Below are 18,207 nucleotides of genomic sequence, written 5' to 3' on the forward strand. Positions count from 1 at the left end.
TCTTTCCCTGCGCTTGCTCCATCGCTTTTTCCCCCTTATTTATTTATTTATTTTGGGGAATTTTTTTTTTTTTGGAATGAAAAAAGAATTACGAAAATTGTGGTTGAGAAGTGTTATTCCCAGATCTTAAAGACTTGAATTTTGAGAAGGTCTGTGATCCTTTCTCCGTTTCTCGTCACTCTGGAAGTGCAAAACGGCACCACTCTAGTCGTCGTGGTCTTGAAGGGTAGTTTATTCGATATGAATGAAGCGTCGTTTAGAAAGAGCTTACGTGTAAAACGCAGAGAGAGATACAACGTGCATCAGCCAATCAGAAACAAGATAGCTGCTAGGTAATAAGTGAACCACACTGTAACAGGTTAAAATAAAATATTAAAATATAAGATATAATAATTATCTTTTGCTCTTTTTTTTGTCAAAATAAGGTATCTAAAATTTGCATTTATTTTTAAATTCAAACCTAAAATTAAACTTTTATTTTAAAAACTATTTTTTCTTAATTAGTTACTATATACATGTATTGACTAAATAAAAAAAGCTAAAATAATAATAAAATTTCTGAAAACATGTAAAGAAAGCTTTTTGACTAAAATAAATAAAAAGGTTAAAATCATAAAAATAAAATAATAAAATAACAATTACCTTATACTTATATTATCAAAAAAACTATATAATACTTGTTTGTCAAAACAAGGTATAAAAGACTTTGCATTTATTTTTAAAAATCAAATATAAAATAAAAACAAAATCAATTTTATTTGGTCTGATTAGATAATATGTATAGCGTATACGTTGGCTAAATAAAAAAAGTTAAAATCATATAAAATTTTCTTAAAACGTAGCGAAAGAAATGTTTTTTTGACTAAAGTAAATAAAAAGCTAAAATCATAAATGTATATATATAATTATGACAATTAAAACAAGAGAAGATAATATTCAACGTCCAACAAACATTGTGTCAAATAATCAATATTATTGGATACAAATTTGGCAAAAATGTGCTGTGGCTATTGAAGTTTTTCTGGGAATCGGTTAAATTACATATCTAAAAACACATTAGATAGTATCATTATTCAATACTAAAGTAGTTGAAATATCGAAAAAATTAAAGAAAAAAAATAAAATTGAATATTAAATTTGATGTCTTTAACCCTCAATAACAAAATTATTAATAAATTTTAGTTATTTTTGTCTTTAAAATTTATTCACTATTTGAATGAGTGTTGTAGAAGTCACATAGATGCACATAAATATATAAATTAATTAATTTAAAAATTAAAATAATTTGTGCCACTTCTCTGCTCTTGTATATTAGATATGACCATCAAAGAGACCTCATTGATGCTTTGAAGCTCTCCAAACTTTTATTTAATTATCTTTATTAAAAACCAATTGAACTTAATCTTCCATAAATATTATGTGTTGTTCCTATCTGTACCTCCCTCCTATTTAATTGTTTTCATGCATAGAAGAGGAAAATAAAAGCCTTCTCATTTCCATCCCTTCCCCTATATCTCTTACACCAACCTCAAGCCTCCCTCCCATTTCGTTCCTATATAAATTTGCCCATTCTTGTTTATTATTGTCTCGTATTTTCTTTCAATTTTCTGGATTGAAACCCATAAATTTGAATGAAATTGAAGAACCATAATGTTGGAAATAGATGACAAATAAGTGAAAGAAAATTATTGTGATGGGGAGTTTTGTAGCAATTCACTTTAAAAATAAAATGGGTATTATAAATAATTGATAATTAAATGAAAGATTATATTATATACACATACATGATGATTATAAATAACTATAATATTAATTATTTATTTATTCACTTTATCAACTTTATACATGATGATTATAAATAATTATAATATTAATTATTTATTTATTCACTTTATCAACTTTTCAATTTAGATAAATTAAATTTGAGGGTTTTTTTAAAATCTTTTTTAAGTTTAAGATAATTTTTTTTTATGGGAAACTAAGAGGAAAAAGATCAAGAGGGAAAAAAAAGTATCCTAAGAATTTGAATTTTGGAATTTTCTTTATAATAATATTAATTTTAAAATATAAAATAACATCTTAAATACTATTTTATAAATAGTAAAAAATAAATAAATTAAAAGTTAATATTGAACATCTTAAATCCTATTTGAATAAATATGCAAATTAAAAAAAAAGTTTTTAAATTTTACTTTAAAAAACATATAAAATGGGATGATCACATTTTTTTTTGTCTGAGAACCTAAAAACTCCATTTCATATGAATCATGATGATAATAATAATAATATTTAAAGGTGACATATAACATGAAAATAATAATAATGATATTGTTATATTGAATATTTTTTTTAATCTATTTTTGAATTTACAATCTCCACTCTATATATATAAATTTATTAGTGTTGTTTGTCATTTCGTCTGGACAAAAATATATGAAACTCAAGCATACTAATTTTAAATTTTAAACTAACATTTTTGAATTTGTGAAGAAATATAAATTGACAAAATATTGTTTTTAACTTCGGCAAATATCAAATTGTAGCTAATGTTGGTTGAAAAAACTCGTGTGTTCATCGAACAATTTAAGTTATAATATTAAGAAGATAAAACAAAACAATTTGTTAGTACCTTCAATGTTATCTTATGCTTGTTTGTAATCCTCACTCAAATCACATGTTAATTGTGAAATATATACAATTTAAATGAACGATTGATTCTCTTCTGCACCCGTACACCGAAGTCTCAAGTCTATATGCTTTTCCAGTTTTGCTCATCTATTATTGGGAGAGCAGTGCAATGTAAATGTATCAACCTCGATCCCCACTATTGGGCGGTTAGGAAAAGTTCAAATAAAAAGGAAAGCAACAAAAATTAGAGTATAATAATGTTAACTTGAAGGCTTAGGCATTGAGAATTGAGCATGCCAAAAGGGGAACAAACTAGGCTTAGTTAACATTGGTAAGTCCCACACCGTTTAAAAACTAAAACCAACGTAAGTTTATAAATCTCTGACACATGAATCAGTTCGCCGAGTTGGGTAACTCCAGCTTGTGACCCGAGTGGGGGCATTAATGTGGTGGAACAAGGTTCATGATTCACTAGGTTGGGTCGGTTAATGCATTACGCTGGCCTGCCCGCCCCAAGTTGAGAGTTGTCTAATGGGTCCTGGGCGAAGGCTCAATTCTCGTTGGTCCTAGACGTGAGGGCACCGCGTGAGGCTGGCTTCACAGAGCAGCGAACACCTCCGGCTCCTGACAGTGGAGGGATAACAGGCCGCTGCACTTCTGGTCCACAATGCCTGGTGAGCCTAGCCTCTTGAACCACCACTTTTTGTTGTTTTTTTATTCATTTTTCGTATTCTCCCTCTCACAATCGCATGAAGATGGATGCTCTATTAATATTACTACTGTTAAGCAAATATTCAACGGGGTGGGACCTGATCATTTTTGGAAAAGTAACACATTGTCCAACAACTAATTATTATCTTAATTTAATCGAATTTAAGGTGTAGTAGTTGATTTTAGAAGCAAAAGGTTTTGGTAAGTTCCTGGTGTGAACAGAGTGGACACTTCAATAACCGTGGGGAATATTCCACCCTTTGGCATGATTGTTATTCTAATAGGCGTTTTTTTGTTTGTTTTTTGTTTTGTTTCAGGTTTTATCAACTTTGCATCTCGCGGCAAGAGAGTTGAAAAATAGAGAAGACCAAGATGCAAGTCCCAAGAGTCAAACTGGGGAGCCAAGGCTTAGAGGTAAACTTGCTGCGTTTTTTCATCAAACCAACTGATTCATGTTAAAATTGATTTATTTGAGTTCATCTATTTGTACAATTATTTGCGAGAACTCATTAAAACACCTTGTTATGACATGTCTAAACAATTTTCAACTTATTTTAAAAAGTTCTACATGATAGCTTGTGAAAAGTGAAAACAATTTGACTTTATTTTGTCTTTTGTTTTGTTGTAGAAATAACTTATACATAAACACTTATATTATAAGCGTTTATTCTATAAGTGCTTAATTTAGCTATTAATTCAAACATGACTACATTAATGTTTTTCATCATCCTTATCACCAACTACTTGGTCATCAAAATTTGTTTTTTCACAAAGGACTGAATTATTCTGCATTAAGATGAAGAAAACATCAAACCATTTGTTTTAGTCTCTTCAACTGGGAAAACGTTGAATGGCCTTTTCTCTTTGCATTATTTGAGATTCAAAGGTTAGGCCAGGATTTTGATACTTTGATGTTAATTATAGCGTATACTTCTCTGATGTGTTGCATCTAATGTTTTTATTGAACGTGATAGTCTGTCATACACTGCTGTTTATGTTTGCCCAGTCTAGTTCAAAATTCAGAATATTTATGAGTGGTTTTGTAGTATGAAGTTTTTCTTTTCGGCACCACAAAAGAGTTGGAGTAGAGATTATCAGTCATATATAATAAAAAGTTACACCAGTTAACATTTAAGCTACTATTTTTTCACCTTCTCTCTCTCTCCAGATCCCTCTTTCTTTTGTATGCGTTTGGTTTTGCAGTAACAAAAATTGATTTTGAATAAGTTGATTTTAACTAAAAGTAAATTGAATATAAAGAGATTTATAGTTGGGTATATTTATATAAAAGTGAATTGACTGATAAATTTTAGGCTAAAAATCATTTGTAGAGGCAAAAACTTCAAATTCTAGCTTCAAGTTAAGATTGAATCTAGAGGGAAAATCATCTACTTGAAAACATCCAAACATGTCAAAATTAATTCTACATCCTTGAAATCAATTTTGTCTCATCCAAAAATGAAACTAAACATACACTTCATTTCTCTCTTTTAGCTAACCGGATGTTTGGTTTAATATTTGTGGATTTGATAAGATAAGCACTTCTTGTTTTTATATGTATTCATTTGTGGAACGCAGGTGTCTCGATTGGGATTTGGATGTGCAGGATTATCAGGAATATATAATGCTCCCCTCTCCCATGAAGATGGATGTTCAATTATTAAGGAAGTATTCAATAGGGGTGTTACCTTTTTTGATACATCAGATCTTTATGGACAGAATCATGATAATGAGATAATGGTTGGTAAGGTAACATATGATCCAGCAACTAATTGATCTTTTTTATTTTGCTTCTAAGTGTTGAATATACATAATCATTTGTATTATATGGAACAAAATGTAATGATTTGATCAATCATGTTTTAACAACCTATTCACAAAAAAAATAACTCTTTAAATGTAGCAAACGGCACGTACTTTGGTTTTACTAATATCGTTATAACATGGTATGAGTACATTTTTGTTTTCAAGGGGACAAACAATTTATGAATGACGATTTTCTTCTGTCATCAGGCTTTAAAAGAACTTCCCCGAGAAAAAGTCCAATTGGCTACAAAGTTTGGTATTACTAAATCTGATGGGATGGTTTTTGGGGTAAAAGGTAGCCCTGAATATGTGAGGGAATGCTGTGAAGCTAGTCTCAAGCGTCTTGATGTCAAGTATATTGATTTATATTATCAACACCGGGTTGACACTTCAGTTCCAATTGAACACACTGTAAGCTTTGAGTTGTTTTCCTCCTCTTGGTTATTAAGCATACCTACCTTTTCAACACTTGAACACTGTAGATGATTAAAATGCTTTAACATTGACCTCTTTATGGAAGATGGAGGAGCTTAAACTACTGGTAAATGAAGGAAAGATAAAATATATTGGTTTGTCAGAGGCAAATGTTGACACTATAAAGAGAGCGCACGCAGTTCATCCTATTACTGCTTTGGAAATGGAGTATTCCTTATGGTCCCGTGACATTGAAGAAGAAATACTTCCACTTTGCAGGTATATAGATTGAATATTTTCTGTTCATATTGCACTAGTCACAATTGAACTCAGTTTTTTAGTTTGATATATCTGCCAACACTTTCAGATATGATTTATAACTATCTGTTAAAAAAACTGTTTTTTTTATTTTTTTATTATCTGACTAAGAAAGATTGTGTACTTGCAGAGAACTAGGGATTGGAATAGTGGCATATAGCCCTCTTGGTCGTGGCTTTTTTGCAGGAAAGTCAGTGGTAGAGAATTTGCCTAGTCAGAGTTTGCTGGTATGCAGCTAGTTACAACTTACAAGTAATGCAGTTTTATGTTTGGATGGATTTAGAGATTTTCTGATTATGATAGTCAAAATAACATTAAAGCGGGAAGGTTCAAAGTATTCGTTAGATCACATTTCTGCAGAGGAAAAATGTCATAAATATCACTGGATCAGTTCATCCCCGCAATGGTTTTCTTCTGAATTTTTTTCTTGTTTCTGTAACAGGCTTTTCATCCCAGGTTCACTGGAGAAAACTTGGAAAAGAACAAGCTTTTCTATGAACGACTCAGTGACTTGGCTTCAAAGCATGCATGCACTCCTTCTCAATTAGCCTTAGCATGGCTTCTCCATCAAGGAAATGACATAATCCCTATCCCTGGTACTGTCTTTTTTTATACCTAGGAAAAATACTGTGTTCAACATATATGATATTTTTTAGCTTTCCTTATTAAATGCTCGACATATTCTGCCAATTTATTTTTCTGGATTTTGGTTATTTATCTCAAAATTACCACTCAATGAAGAAAGATTATGAAGCCTGGATACTTCAAAATAGGAAAAGTATCAGTGTCGTAATATTTTTTTAAATTATTTTTATACACTCCTCATTATTCTCAAACACCGATTTTTCTCGAACACCGATTTTTTTTTTCTTGTGATCTTTGTTTTGAGTTCTTCTAAAGATGTTTTGTTGATATCCTGACATAGGAGTTAGGAAATAACAAGGTCTAGGTAGAAACTCTAAGATTTTTGTTATAATTGCTAGTACCTATTTGCAAATTGTTATCATCATAGTTTTATATAAATGAAGAATATGGATGGATGTCTCTTTCTTTACGAGTATTTTGCATCTATATAACTTTATCTTTAAATTTGTTGTCATACCATGAATTTCAAAAACAAATTTGTTTCCATGTATCCAGGCTTCATAGAGAAAGAAAAAACATGATGATATTATCAACCTTTTCTTTTTTAATTTCTTTCATATCCATTAAATATATTTTCTTGGTATGATGCGCCTTTTTTCATTGATAGTACCTACAATCGAGTGCATGTAAAGTCTGTAGATATGTAAGCATGAGAATAAATTGAATCTAATGACCAAATGATTTATCATATATTTGTTGGATACCATAATAGGGACTAGCAAACTGAGAAACTTCGAAAACAACATTGGATCTCTGACTGTGAAGCTTACAGAAGAAAATTTGAAGGAAATTTCTGATGCAGTTCCTGTTGAGGAAATTGCTGGGGTTCGAGAATTTGACAGTTTTTCACAATATGTTTGGAAGTTTGCAACTACACCACCAAAGTAATTACATAGAGAAAACTGTGCCCCCCTGTAATGAACTAGTGTTGCGTTTGTATTCCACCATTATGCTTACCTCAATGGAATAATCTCTCCACAAGATAATGACTATAAAGTGGAAAAGGGGAAAATAATATTTCTTCTGTTAACGAAATTGATTTATTTATATAACTATATATATATGCTACATGGAATAATTGTCCTGTCAAACTAGTCCTTTTATATATTACCTGAAACTAGTCCTTTATTTTGAAATTGTAGTTGAAGATGAGACTATCACCTTGAACTGCATGCTGAACCCTTGTTAATTTTACAACTTTACTGTCACAACCCTTTTACCGGTAAAAAATGGTCTGTTATTTGCATATTTCACCATTCTCACTACAAGTTCTTCTTAACACTTCTATAAATATAATGGTATTCTTTTTTTACTATCTATTGAGTTAGGATCTTTTTCTAAATAAACTGATTGATAGAGGTTCTGGGTGAGCCATAGTTTCTGTAAAAATTAGAAACGAAGAATGATCACGGATAATTAGTATTTAACCTCTAAAGTCCCAGCGCCAGAACACTGCAATTTAAGATCTTGGGTTGTTTCGAACTTAGGTAACTACTATTCTAAGATTAAAAATCAGATTTCTCATGTACAAATTAAAAGAAAATAACATTTTGTGGGTCCATGATTATTATTTAAGCTAAATTATTGTAGAGTTTAATTTTCCCAATAGTGTAAAAAGTTTTACGTTATCGGTACATCATGACTAATTATATGTGATTTTATAAGTAGTTATGACAAAAGTTAAATATTAATAATTATATAAGTGTTGAGATTGATTGACAATGTAAAATCTATTTATATTAATAATGTATATAAATTAAATTCATTTTTGTACTACTTCAAAACATTGTCATCATTTAAAAATAATATTGAAACCAGCATTAATTAAATCCTAAACAAAAAATAATATTGAAACCAGCATTAATTAAATCCTAAACAAAAGATATCTTATTAATCATTTGCAAAATTGAAGTTTTGGGTCCAATCAATTCTTAGAAGTCATGACATCTTAATTGCAAGAAACGTTAGGTAAAATCTTGGCTAGAGCAAAAACTGTCTTAAAATTAAAGTAACAGTTTTAGGTTCTTGGTTAACTAAGGATCAAGCAGAACTACCAATTCTCGTATCGACAGAGGCGTATAAGAGAACGTTCTAGACTATACCAAAGTAATAAGCAGTAACAACAACAAATTGAGGTCCTGCACGTTCCAAGTTTGCAACCCCTCATAACCTCAGATTCTAAAATAGCACCTTCTGGTCCTAACTAGAGCCACGTCTCCTACTTTTACCATGTGTGGACAAATGAACCCACGTGAACCAATTACCTTTAGGACCCATAAACACATTACGTGGAACATAAATATCCACCACTATACTTGCTTTCAATAACCTTTAGAACCTTGATACACACTACGTGGAATCAAAATATCCCTTACAATGCTTTCCATTTTATTCTATATAAACAACCTTCTTCAATGCATATACCTACTAAAACCTTTGCCATCTAAGGTGTATTGAAACTCACAAAGCTACCTTATCCTACAAAAGACTTTGGTCTCTTTAGTCCTATATTTTAAGAATTTTAACATTAAGGAACTACTATCTCTATGGCTGTTTCATCTTACCAATCTATCATGTCAAGCTCAATGACCGGCATTTCTAGCAGGTCTAGAGTTAGCCAATTTAGCAGCATCCCTTCTGTGTACATTCCTAACACAAGAAGAAGTGCTAGCTTGAAAGTTAGGTCCATGGCTGAGGTAGGATTTAAAATAATATATTTCATATTATATATTATGGTATTTTTTTTAATATATGCATATTTTATTTGTCTACTTGGAAAGAACAATTATATGAAACATGTTTATTGATTATTGGTTGCTATTTGTTTCATTCAGGAAGAACAGAAACAACAACCGAAGGTGCCTGTAAACCCAGTTACACCAGTATCACAACCACCACCACCACCACAACCAGCTTATACTCGTCCATCAAAGGTGAGCATAATAATAAATAATTATAACTTTGATGTTTTTTTCTAGAATTGTGTTTAATAAAATTAGTTATATACTTAAAGTTTTGATTTTGGTCAAAATTTATGAGACCCTTTTAATAAATAATGATGATAATATTATGGCAGATGAGTACAAAGTTTTCGGATTTGATGGCTTTTGGTGGGCCAGCACCTGAAAGGATCAATGGAAGATTAGCTATGATTGGTTTTGTTGCTGCAATGGGGGTGGAAATAGCAAAAGGGCAGGGTTTGTTTGAACAGATTTCTGGTGGAGGAGTCCCATGGTTCTTGGGGACAAGTGTGTTGTTGACACTTGCTTCTTTGATTCCATTTTTCCAAGGTGTTAGTGTGGAGTCTAAATCCAAAGGTGTTATGTCCTCAGATGCAGAGCTGTGGAATGGAAGAATTGCTATGTTGGGTTTGATTGCGTTGGCTTTTACAGAGTATGTTAAGGGTACTTCCCTAGTGTAGAATAGATTTAGAGGGACACCAATAAACTATAGGACTTATGGTTATTTTGAAGTCAATTTATGAAACTTAATGTATATTCTTATGTAATTTCATTTTGAATATTTTATTTTATCATTGATTATAAGCAAATGTTTTGATATCGATTTGTATCCTTAACTTCTAATAGCAACATAAAATTATAAGCCTATTTACTAAGTAAAGTAAACTGTATAAATCATACTACATGTTTTAAGCTGCAAAATATGAATGATCCGGACGATATAAATTGGACAAATAAATGGACATCATTGTCAAAAAACCTCATGTTTTAAGCACATATTTTTAATAAAACTACACATAACTTGAAGTTAACAATCTAGTCATGTTTCTTGAATGTTGAAATCCATGTGCTCATGTTCGTGTCTCTTTTTACATCACAAACAAGATACAATTGAATTCACATATAAAACGTAAACACCAAAGATAACTTTAGATCTCCATGTTCCGATAGCGTTAAGATAATTCTCCTTCATAAGCATATGGGCACCAAAAGTAATAAAGGTAATCATAAACCGATTTATCTTTCATAGTATATAACAAGTAATTGTAAATGTTCCTAATTGTGGAGGGGTTTTTCTCTCTATACTTGTTCCAAAATGTAAATAGTATTTTATCTTACCGGAATTTAATCAAAAGTGTGTTGAAATAATGTAACTATCAAAATAAATAGAAGCATCCAATTAAGATGATCACAAGAAAGATTTTCGTGAAAGTAGTGATGAAGATAATGATTTTAAAAGTAATGGTTGCCTCTAGAACATGTAAGTAGTGAAGTTCTTGAAAAGAATTAACAAGATGTTGAGGTTGCAGTTGGGAGAGGATGTAGAGACAATGAGTAGTTGTGAAAGTGATTGATTATTTAGTTGATCCACGCATTTACAAGTTTTCTGCGTCATTTTTATAACCACCATATCATTATTTAGTTTTTTCATTCTCTAAGGTTGGAAGGAGTTTTTCTTTTGAAATTCAGAAAAGGGTTTTGTTTTATGGGAGTTCTTGTTCTACCAAGAATGTAAAATGGTTCATAATTTTACTACTTGCAATAATACAAGGTTGTTTTTGTTGATCAAAGTGTGAACCAAATGCATTTTAGGATGTAAATTAAACAGTACATCAACCACAAAAATTTACTAATAACTGACAATTATGAAAGCCAATGCTTATTACAATTGTAGCTAGATATTTTAGAGTTAAGTTTAAGGAAACTAAAGGGTACTTCTGCCCTCAGAATGGGAGAAAACTACAACTGAAACAATATTACATATTCTGTTTCTCTTGTCTGTCAAAAACTTCATAGGTATGCAGCTGCGAACACTGCAGACTTGTATTGGTAACTCGTAAACTTAACTAATGCTTTAAAATAAAAATGATACTTAGATTATTAAATCTATCACTAATGATTAACAGCTCAATCTTGATTGATGATAAACATGTAGTTTAGCTAAACACTACAAAGTGTATTCTTTCAAAAACTTCTGTCGTATGAATTTTATAGAATTATTCGACCAACAGCATTAACGAGGTGCAACTGAGCACATCTACAAAAGCTGTGTGATATTTGCATGAATACTAGCGTCACCGCTTATTCATTACATGGATATCTTATCTTCTTCGACGGGGAATGAACCTTTACACTCACATATTATATGAACAGAAAAGAATGAGAGAACAATACACATCTTAGGATCTTTTTTCTTTTTTTTCAGAAATCTTAATCAGCTATTTCATATGTACAAACAACTAAGATATTGGGCAGCCACATTTGTACTACTACAAGCAGCTATGGATCAAGCTGATACTCAGGCTTGTCAAAATCACCATTTTGGAGTGTGCTTCCCATCACCCCATTTTCAAGTTTCTGCAAATGACCGAAAACAAGTGAAGAAATCAGTACAAAATTTAGATCATCAAGCAATGCATATAATTGTGTGGTTTGATTTTTTTCAAACAAACTAGACTTAGGTTTCTTAGATGATTTATGCATTACACAAATGGGATGTTAAAATGATAATTATGGTCAGCATCTATCCACCATAAAAACAATAATATAATAAAGAAAATAAAACTGTTATCTATCACCCAAGATATAAACAAAATGCAGTAATACAATTTTATTAGAAGTTGCATCGATTGCGAGAGAGATTCAGATACACATACACAAACAGAAAAGGAGAGATTCAGATACGTACTTCTGTGTTTAGATCAACTGGAAACAAATTGATGGCTCCTGTATTGAATGTGAATCCACTGGAGGTGACACAATTTCGTATTAGTGACATGCACAGAATTTAAAAAATAGATAGGGAAAAAAAAAACATTGGTATAAGAAATTTGACAAAGTTGACATGAATAATGAGATAGTAGAACTAATTCCCCTAGTGTATCTCAAGCCTCAATAACACTCTTGATTATTCAAGGTTGGCACTTCATGAGCAAGCAGAATGAAATGAAATAAGACCAACAAATAAGCTGGAAGAACCATACCAATGGGATAGTACAAGCTGCCATACATATGGGATAAAAAACTCCTCTGGATGGCTCTCTTGTTCATATGTGAAGCGCAATTGAGTAAACATCTGTCAAAAAAAAACAACATCCTCAAAAACAGGGCAAGTAAATGTAATCCTCTTAAATTCCTGATGATATATTCCCTACTCAAAGCAAACCACAAATCATGATTTTTCAATGTTACCTTCATTCCATCACCCCTCCAAGAACGACAATTGACGATTATCACTTGGAGCACTTCATTGACTGACCAGTCACCATCCACCCTTTGAGCATCCATACGAGTATTGAAAAAATCCAATACCTGCAAATATTCAGTAGATACATTTTTCAACGATACTAAAAAATATGATGTAACAGCAGTACAAAACTTGCTCCTGTAGAATTTGCATCGTTTCAAAGGGAAAACATATGTTGTAACTTTGACTTAAATATGATATATTAAACATACGGTATAAATGTTTTCAAGCAGTTCGTGGAAGCGCGGGTGACTCTTGTACGGCTGAAAGACTTCCTGCCTGTGCATTACTGCATACACTACCTGCCCCAGTCACAAAAGCAATACTTTAATGTAAATTTTGACTAATTTGAACTAGATAAAAACAGGCGCCATAAATCTTCAATTAATCGAGTAGAAAATCAAATCAAACCTCTGGATTCCGAGGCAGTGCATAAGTCAGGATTGCATTTATTATTTCTAGTACAAGCCTCAAGAAGTCGGTGTAAATTTGCTGTTCAGTAGACTGCACCAAAAGAATACGTGATTTAGAAAAAGGGTAGCCTAAAGTTTGTAATTAATAGAGCCGCTAAAAGCACTGAGACAGTATATATTATATACCACATCTTCTACAAAGTTGTTTCCTTCAATTGAGTTGCCTTTTGCAATATGAAGCTTAATATCTCTGCAATCGGCTAATTTGTTATACCTAACAAGAAGCAAGGATATGGTCAAATTTTTATACCAGAGATCACAATCAGCTCTAAAAAGTACAAATTTGTAATGGAAATGGTATATTATGAAGGTTAAGAAAGAAGGGAAAACATACTTGCGCGAAAGCATGTCAAAAAGGCTAACTAGTCTTTGTGATGCATATGCACTCAAACGATGGATATGAGGTGCCATATTCGCCAAAGTTGCGAGACATGTTGTATGGAGATAGACATCCTATCATTATTTATACATTACAGAATGATCAGAGGAAGAAATCTATACAAAATAAAAGCAGTTAAATAGTTCAATCACATAAACTACTTACGCAAACAAAGATAAGAAACATTTATAAGATTGAAATATGCCAATTCTACAAGTATCTGTTGGCATATGATATATGTACCACTGTTTTCAGTAGACATAGGATATCAGATGTCAACGCATTCTTAGATCCTACTCCCAGACTTGCAAAAGTGTAAGCTTTTGTCTGTCCTTAAAAACATAATAACCAAATCCTATTTGATCATGCCAACTAAAAATAGCATTTAACCAAGTAGGTAAACAAATGCAAACTTAAAGCTAACATACTTGAGTGAATATAACATTATCAAGATAGAGAGTCCTTGACATGTTGAAAACACGTGCACAAGAAAACATAATTCCTTAGACTTCTGAAATAGCACTAGAATTTCAAGGCACAGTCATATTTCATTGGACCAAGGTTATAACAGTAAACCATGTTAGGTGCAATACAGCATCAGAAGAAAATTAAATATTTGCATTTTGGGTAAATACCATCAGGTGAGCTGTAAAAGGACAAGGTATTTCCCATTAAAGAGAAACATAACAGCCAATAGCATCAATCAGTTTATATATTCCACTAATAAATACTGATACAGTATCCCGCCTCTCAGTAATAACCATATTAATATTAATTAATTGGCATTTGGCCAATGTATTAGGTTTTGCATTCAATATATGTAACATCTTAATTAAATAATCATTATGTAGAAAAGGGCATTTGAAAAATTAGACACAAGAGAGTAAATTAATAATCTAACCGAGTTTAAGAATCATACCCGTAGTTTAGACAAATTATACTGTACAGTTCTGATAAGAATTATGACCATAAGTGAACCAAGAGAAGTCTGATGGAGAAGACGTTCTTTGTACCATGGAACACCGATCAATATCTGTCCATTTATGTACCAAATTAATATTTGGCGCAATCGTTGCAGTTCCATTCATATTCTAATGACAAAAGACAACTCTTACCAGCTTATGAATGCTTGCATTGAAAGAAGAATCTTGGCTAAGTATAAGAAGTATAATCAGCAACATGTATATTTGATTAGCTGTCCTCCTTGGAGCATTGTATAGAGCTTCCAGAATCGGCATTAACTGTTAATGTCATAAGATCAACAAGAACAGGAGTAAGAATAGTCATTCTAGAAATGACTTAAAGCAAGTGGTTACATATATCACATGATAATAAAGTGAATACATGTTTTGCAAAGTAATAAACCTTGACAAACTTCATCTTAAAATTCTTATGTTGACTTTTAAAAATATAAATTAAAGGGAAATTGCAGTCACCTTCTCTAACATATGTGTAAATGATACACTGTAAAAGACACAAACCTCCCCTCAATTAGTGTCTTCTCTATCTTGTAAAAATAGAGGACCTGGGTTCAATTTCTACGACAAATAACAGTGGTAAATGTTTGTTTAAAAAACAAAAGGGGTGCGTATGTCATTTAAACTTATCTCAGGGGAGGTCGGTGCAATTTCCCCTATGAATTATAATAAATTCATTCCATGTTCTTCATAAGAGAAATTCAAGTTTGCAGTCTCTTACCAATGTATCCATATCAGTCCGCACCAAGACATACTCCAAAAAGGCAGAATTTCCTTGCAACAATGAGTAAAGCAGTAGGACAGCTGCCTCATCAGCTAAGCACCTGTAGAGGAATAAAAGTTTCCAGGTTTTATAAAAATAATAAATGTAAAAAATCAAAAATAATTAATTACAACTAGTATGTGTCTGACAGGGATGACGCTATGAATACATATAACATAGTGCATATAAAAAAATATCCAATGTGGCAAGAAATCCAAGAGTTCTTGATGTATGCGTATACAGATACTAGAGCCTCAAACCAAGAAAATAAGGTAACAGAGACATGAAGCTGCAAATATCCATTATGTGCTCACATAAACAAGAGAAAATCTGTACTGCTCAACTGAAGAGCAAACATGAAACGAAAAAGAAAAAAAGAATAAATTGTGGTTTCTTACTTTCTTTTACCTTCCCCTCCACCTCTTTGATAAAATTATTGATTGGTGAAAAGAAAAGCATAAGAAATCAGTTTTCTAAATGTCATAATAAGATTGATCTAACACTGGCACATTCTGATCATCCGACACGTTTTCAAATTATCATCAAGATAATAACATACAATTACAAACTGAATAATATTTTGCAGCGTTTGACTCGATTAGTAAAAGCATATTAATTGTCAAACATGTAAAGAGGCAGCAAGATACTCACGTGCCAAGTGTATCAAACAAAGAAGCAAAAGGCAACTTTATGTGTCGACCACTGTGTGCATTGCCCTCAACGTCTACACGATCCACTGCATTTAAAGATTGATCAAAACTTGCTAGCCTTCTCAATCAATTAAAATGGTATATGTAGATATGAAAAATATATTACATTCACAATCAATTGCATGCTCTAAAGCCTTGCAGTAAGGGTTCTCAGAAAAATGAGAATTTTCTTTGAGTAATGAATCTGAAGCTGAAGATTTGTTATTCTGAACGGCAGAGTAGTCCTCACTCACAGCACATTTATGATAATGAATGAGAACAAGAAGCACGTGAAGACTACTATCCGCCAAAGGATTTCTTGACCCTTCGCCACTTGAACTGACCAAATAACTGAATGGCAACAAAACAATATTTGCTGCAGCACAATAAATCGAAAAATAAAACGCCTATCAAATAAATATCTTGCCGCAATTAGACGACAACATCAACTACATAATAGAGAAGTATATCCAGTCACCAGTCCGTACCAGCTGCAGAACCAACTCGCTGTAGCACACTACTCTGACTTCCATCATAAAAGATGGGATAAGTTGCCCTATTGAATGAAACCCTAGGATGGATAATGAAATTTAGAAACAATTTGCGGACAACTGAACCAACCAGAGAGCTGTCCTGCAAAAACAACAATGCACTAACCTGTTATTTGTTACGTGCAAATAAAGAATAACTCGATGACCAATATTTGATGTTAAAATCTCAACTTCTAACCTGAGCCATTGCTGCATCAAGAAATGGATTCACATCATTTGGTCCAGGAGATGGCCCACAGAGAAGCTGAGTTGACATTGCAATAATCATGAAATTAAGCAGCTCTAGATGTAGAAGAAATGTGTCGGGACTACAATAATAACAAAAAAAACGTGTTAGGACAGAAATTTCATATAATAACTCGACAAGAATTAGCCTTTCAGGTTACTTATAAGTTGTGATATACCTCACTTCTACTGATGCTATAAAGTTCAGTACATTCCGCATAACGAGATTTTCAATGGTTTGATCTGCATAAACAAAATATTAAAAAAATAAGAATTCTGAATAACACTGCAAAGAAACACAGAAACCAAAAGAGACTTGAAAGGAGAAAATGAGAAATTTTATGAATCCCGTGAAACATAACGAATTTCCAATTCAAACAAAAGTAAAATATCATGCCTATACCACATCAAATGCATTAAGTTGCAACATGTTACCCAAGGAGGCGCCAAAATTCAGCTCAAGCCTTTTTACATGAATCTTATGCAAATACACCTCCCAAAATCATATATGCAACAAAGTTCCATGACATTGGTGTGTTTGTATGTATGTTTGCATATCTTAATTCTAATTGTGAAACAATGATAGTCATAGTGTGTTTGGTTTTGCACTGGAAATCTCCCAAAATCATGGTTCTAATATATATATCCCAAAAGTAAAATCAAACATGCACCTAAACATACCTCCCAAAACATCCTTCAGTACAGCTTCATCGCCATCAAAAGATAGGTATAACTGAAAACCACTTTCAATCAAGTGCTTAAGAAACACAGAACTGATGTACACTGCATTAGCAGCCTTTTCATAAACCAAAGGTGACACACCAGAAGTAGACATGGACTCCTGCAAGTAGCATGCTAGATGGAACAAAAGCTTTGCAAGATGCCTGGTGTGACAATTGTTTTTGGCTGCAAAACAATTAAAGAAAATAAGCAAAATTCCACTTAAGAATTTTCCACAAAAACCAAACTTACTCACCTAAAAATCATCAAAATGAGAACGTTATATCCATGCAATCAAGTAGGGTAAAACTATAAATCATCTAGAATCACTTCCCTTAAAAACCAAATTTTATGAGAGGAGCATAAATAACATTCAAAATTTATTGATGTTACTATCCTTTGTGTGAAAGGAAAATCACACTTCAACAAGCTACCATACAAATTAAATTAATTCTATTACAATCCCGATATTTTGTGAGACAACACAAATAGCATACTAAACTCCTTACTTATCATCATTTTGAGATAAAACAAAATCAAATTCCAACATTCTAGTAATTGAATTTAATGAAACAAAGCTAATAACAAATACTATTTTCCACAATTGAAGACTCCTCTTGAATCCATTAACATCAATGCTACGCCTAAAAAAATGATCATTATCAGAAGAAGACTAACCTAATAGCTCGCAAGCTTGTTGA

The 18,207-nt window shown here is 31.9% G+C and overlaps 4 protein-coding genes across 5 annotated transcripts in view; 2 read left to right on the forward strand and 2 right to left on the reverse strand.

The window, feature by feature from the left end:
• LOC101500646 (transmembrane emp24 domain-containing protein p24beta3-like) overlaps window positions 1-234 on the reverse strand; it is a 2,775-nt gene extending 2,541 nt beyond the window's left edge. The window contains exon 1 of the mRNA XM_073368104.1: window positions 1-234. Coding sequence (XP_073224205.1) covers window positions 1-22 — 22 coding nt within the window. The 5' untranslated portion in view covers window positions 23-234.
• Window positions 235-3,435: 3,201 nt separating this feature from the next.
• Window positions 3,436-7,613, forward strand: LOC101500954 (perakine reductase-like). Of its 2 annotated transcripts, XM_004496612.4 has the most exons (8): window positions 3,436-3,540; window positions 3,657-3,753; window positions 4,918-5,088; window positions 5,353-5,556; window positions 5,666-5,838; window positions 6,008-6,104; window positions 6,320-6,473; window positions 7,235-7,613. In XM_004496612.4, exons 2-8 carry the CDS (start codon window positions 3,712-3,714, stop codon window positions 7,408-7,410), a joined length of 1,017 nt encoding a protein of 338 aa, XP_004496669.1. In that variant the 5' UTR covers window positions 3,436-3,540; window positions 3,657-3,711; the 3' UTR covers window positions 7,411-7,613. The 2 variants fall into 2 exon arrangements, with proteins under 2 accessions (XP_004496669.1, XP_027189958.1); XM_027334157.2 differs by lacking the exon at window positions 3,436-3,540 and having other exon boundaries at window positions 3,578-3,753.
• A 1,327-nt stretch (window positions 7,614-8,940) lies between these two features.
• LOC101501486 (early light-induced protein, chloroplastic) lies at window positions 8,941-10,082 on the forward strand. The gene is made up of 3 exons (XM_004496614.4): window positions 8,941-9,218; window positions 9,357-9,455; window positions 9,599-10,082. Exons 1-3 carry the CDS (start codon window positions 9,069-9,071, stop codon window positions 9,941-9,943), a joined length of 594 nt encoding a protein of 197 aa, XP_004496671.1. The 5' UTR covers window positions 8,941-9,068; the 3' UTR covers window positions 9,944-10,082.
• Window positions 10,083-11,643: 1,561 nt separating this feature from the next.
• Window positions 11,644-18,207, reverse strand: part of LOC101501800 (uncharacterized) — a 7,117-nt gene continuing 553 nt past the window's right edge. The window contains exons 2-19 of the mRNA XM_073367472.1: window positions 18,185-18,207; window positions 17,468-17,692; window positions 16,966-17,029; window positions 16,740-16,869; window positions 16,499-16,643; window positions 16,138-16,386; window positions 15,973-16,057; window positions 15,280-15,382; window positions 14,697-14,822; window positions 14,501-14,614; window positions 13,537-13,655; window positions 13,329-13,416; window positions 13,141-13,233; window positions 12,942-13,031; window positions 12,675-12,794; window positions 12,467-12,558; window positions 12,172-12,229; window positions 11,644-11,840 (exon numbers count right to left, since the gene is read on the reverse strand). The exon at window positions 18,185-18,207 is cut by the window's right edge and continues 9 nt beyond it. Coding sequence (XP_073223573.1) covers window positions 11,763-11,840; window positions 12,172-12,229; window positions 12,467-12,558; window positions 12,675-12,794; window positions 12,942-13,031; window positions 13,141-13,233; window positions 13,329-13,416; window positions 13,537-13,655; window positions 14,501-14,614; window positions 14,697-14,822; window positions 15,280-15,382; window positions 15,973-16,057; window positions 16,138-16,386; window positions 16,499-16,643; window positions 16,740-16,869; window positions 16,966-17,029; window positions 17,468-17,692; window positions 18,185-18,207 — 2,002 coding nt within the window. The 3' untranslated portion in view covers window positions 11,644-11,762. The remainder of the gene's footprint in view (window positions 11,841-12,171; window positions 12,230-12,466; window positions 12,559-12,674; window positions 12,795-12,941; window positions 13,032-13,140; window positions 13,234-13,328; window positions 13,417-13,536; window positions 13,656-14,500; window positions 14,615-14,696; window positions 14,823-15,279; window positions 15,383-15,972; window positions 16,058-16,137; window positions 16,387-16,498; window positions 16,644-16,739; window positions 16,870-16,965; window positions 17,030-17,467; window positions 17,693-18,184) is intronic.

This window comes from Cicer arietinum, chromosome 4 (genome assembly GCF_000331145.2).
Source record: "Cicer arietinum cultivar CDC Frontier isolate Library 1 chromosome 4, Cicar.CDCFrontier_v2.0, whole genome shotgun sequence".
Lineage (NCBI taxonomy): Eukaryota > Viridiplantae > Streptophyta > Magnoliopsida > Fabales > Fabaceae > Cicer > Cicer arietinum.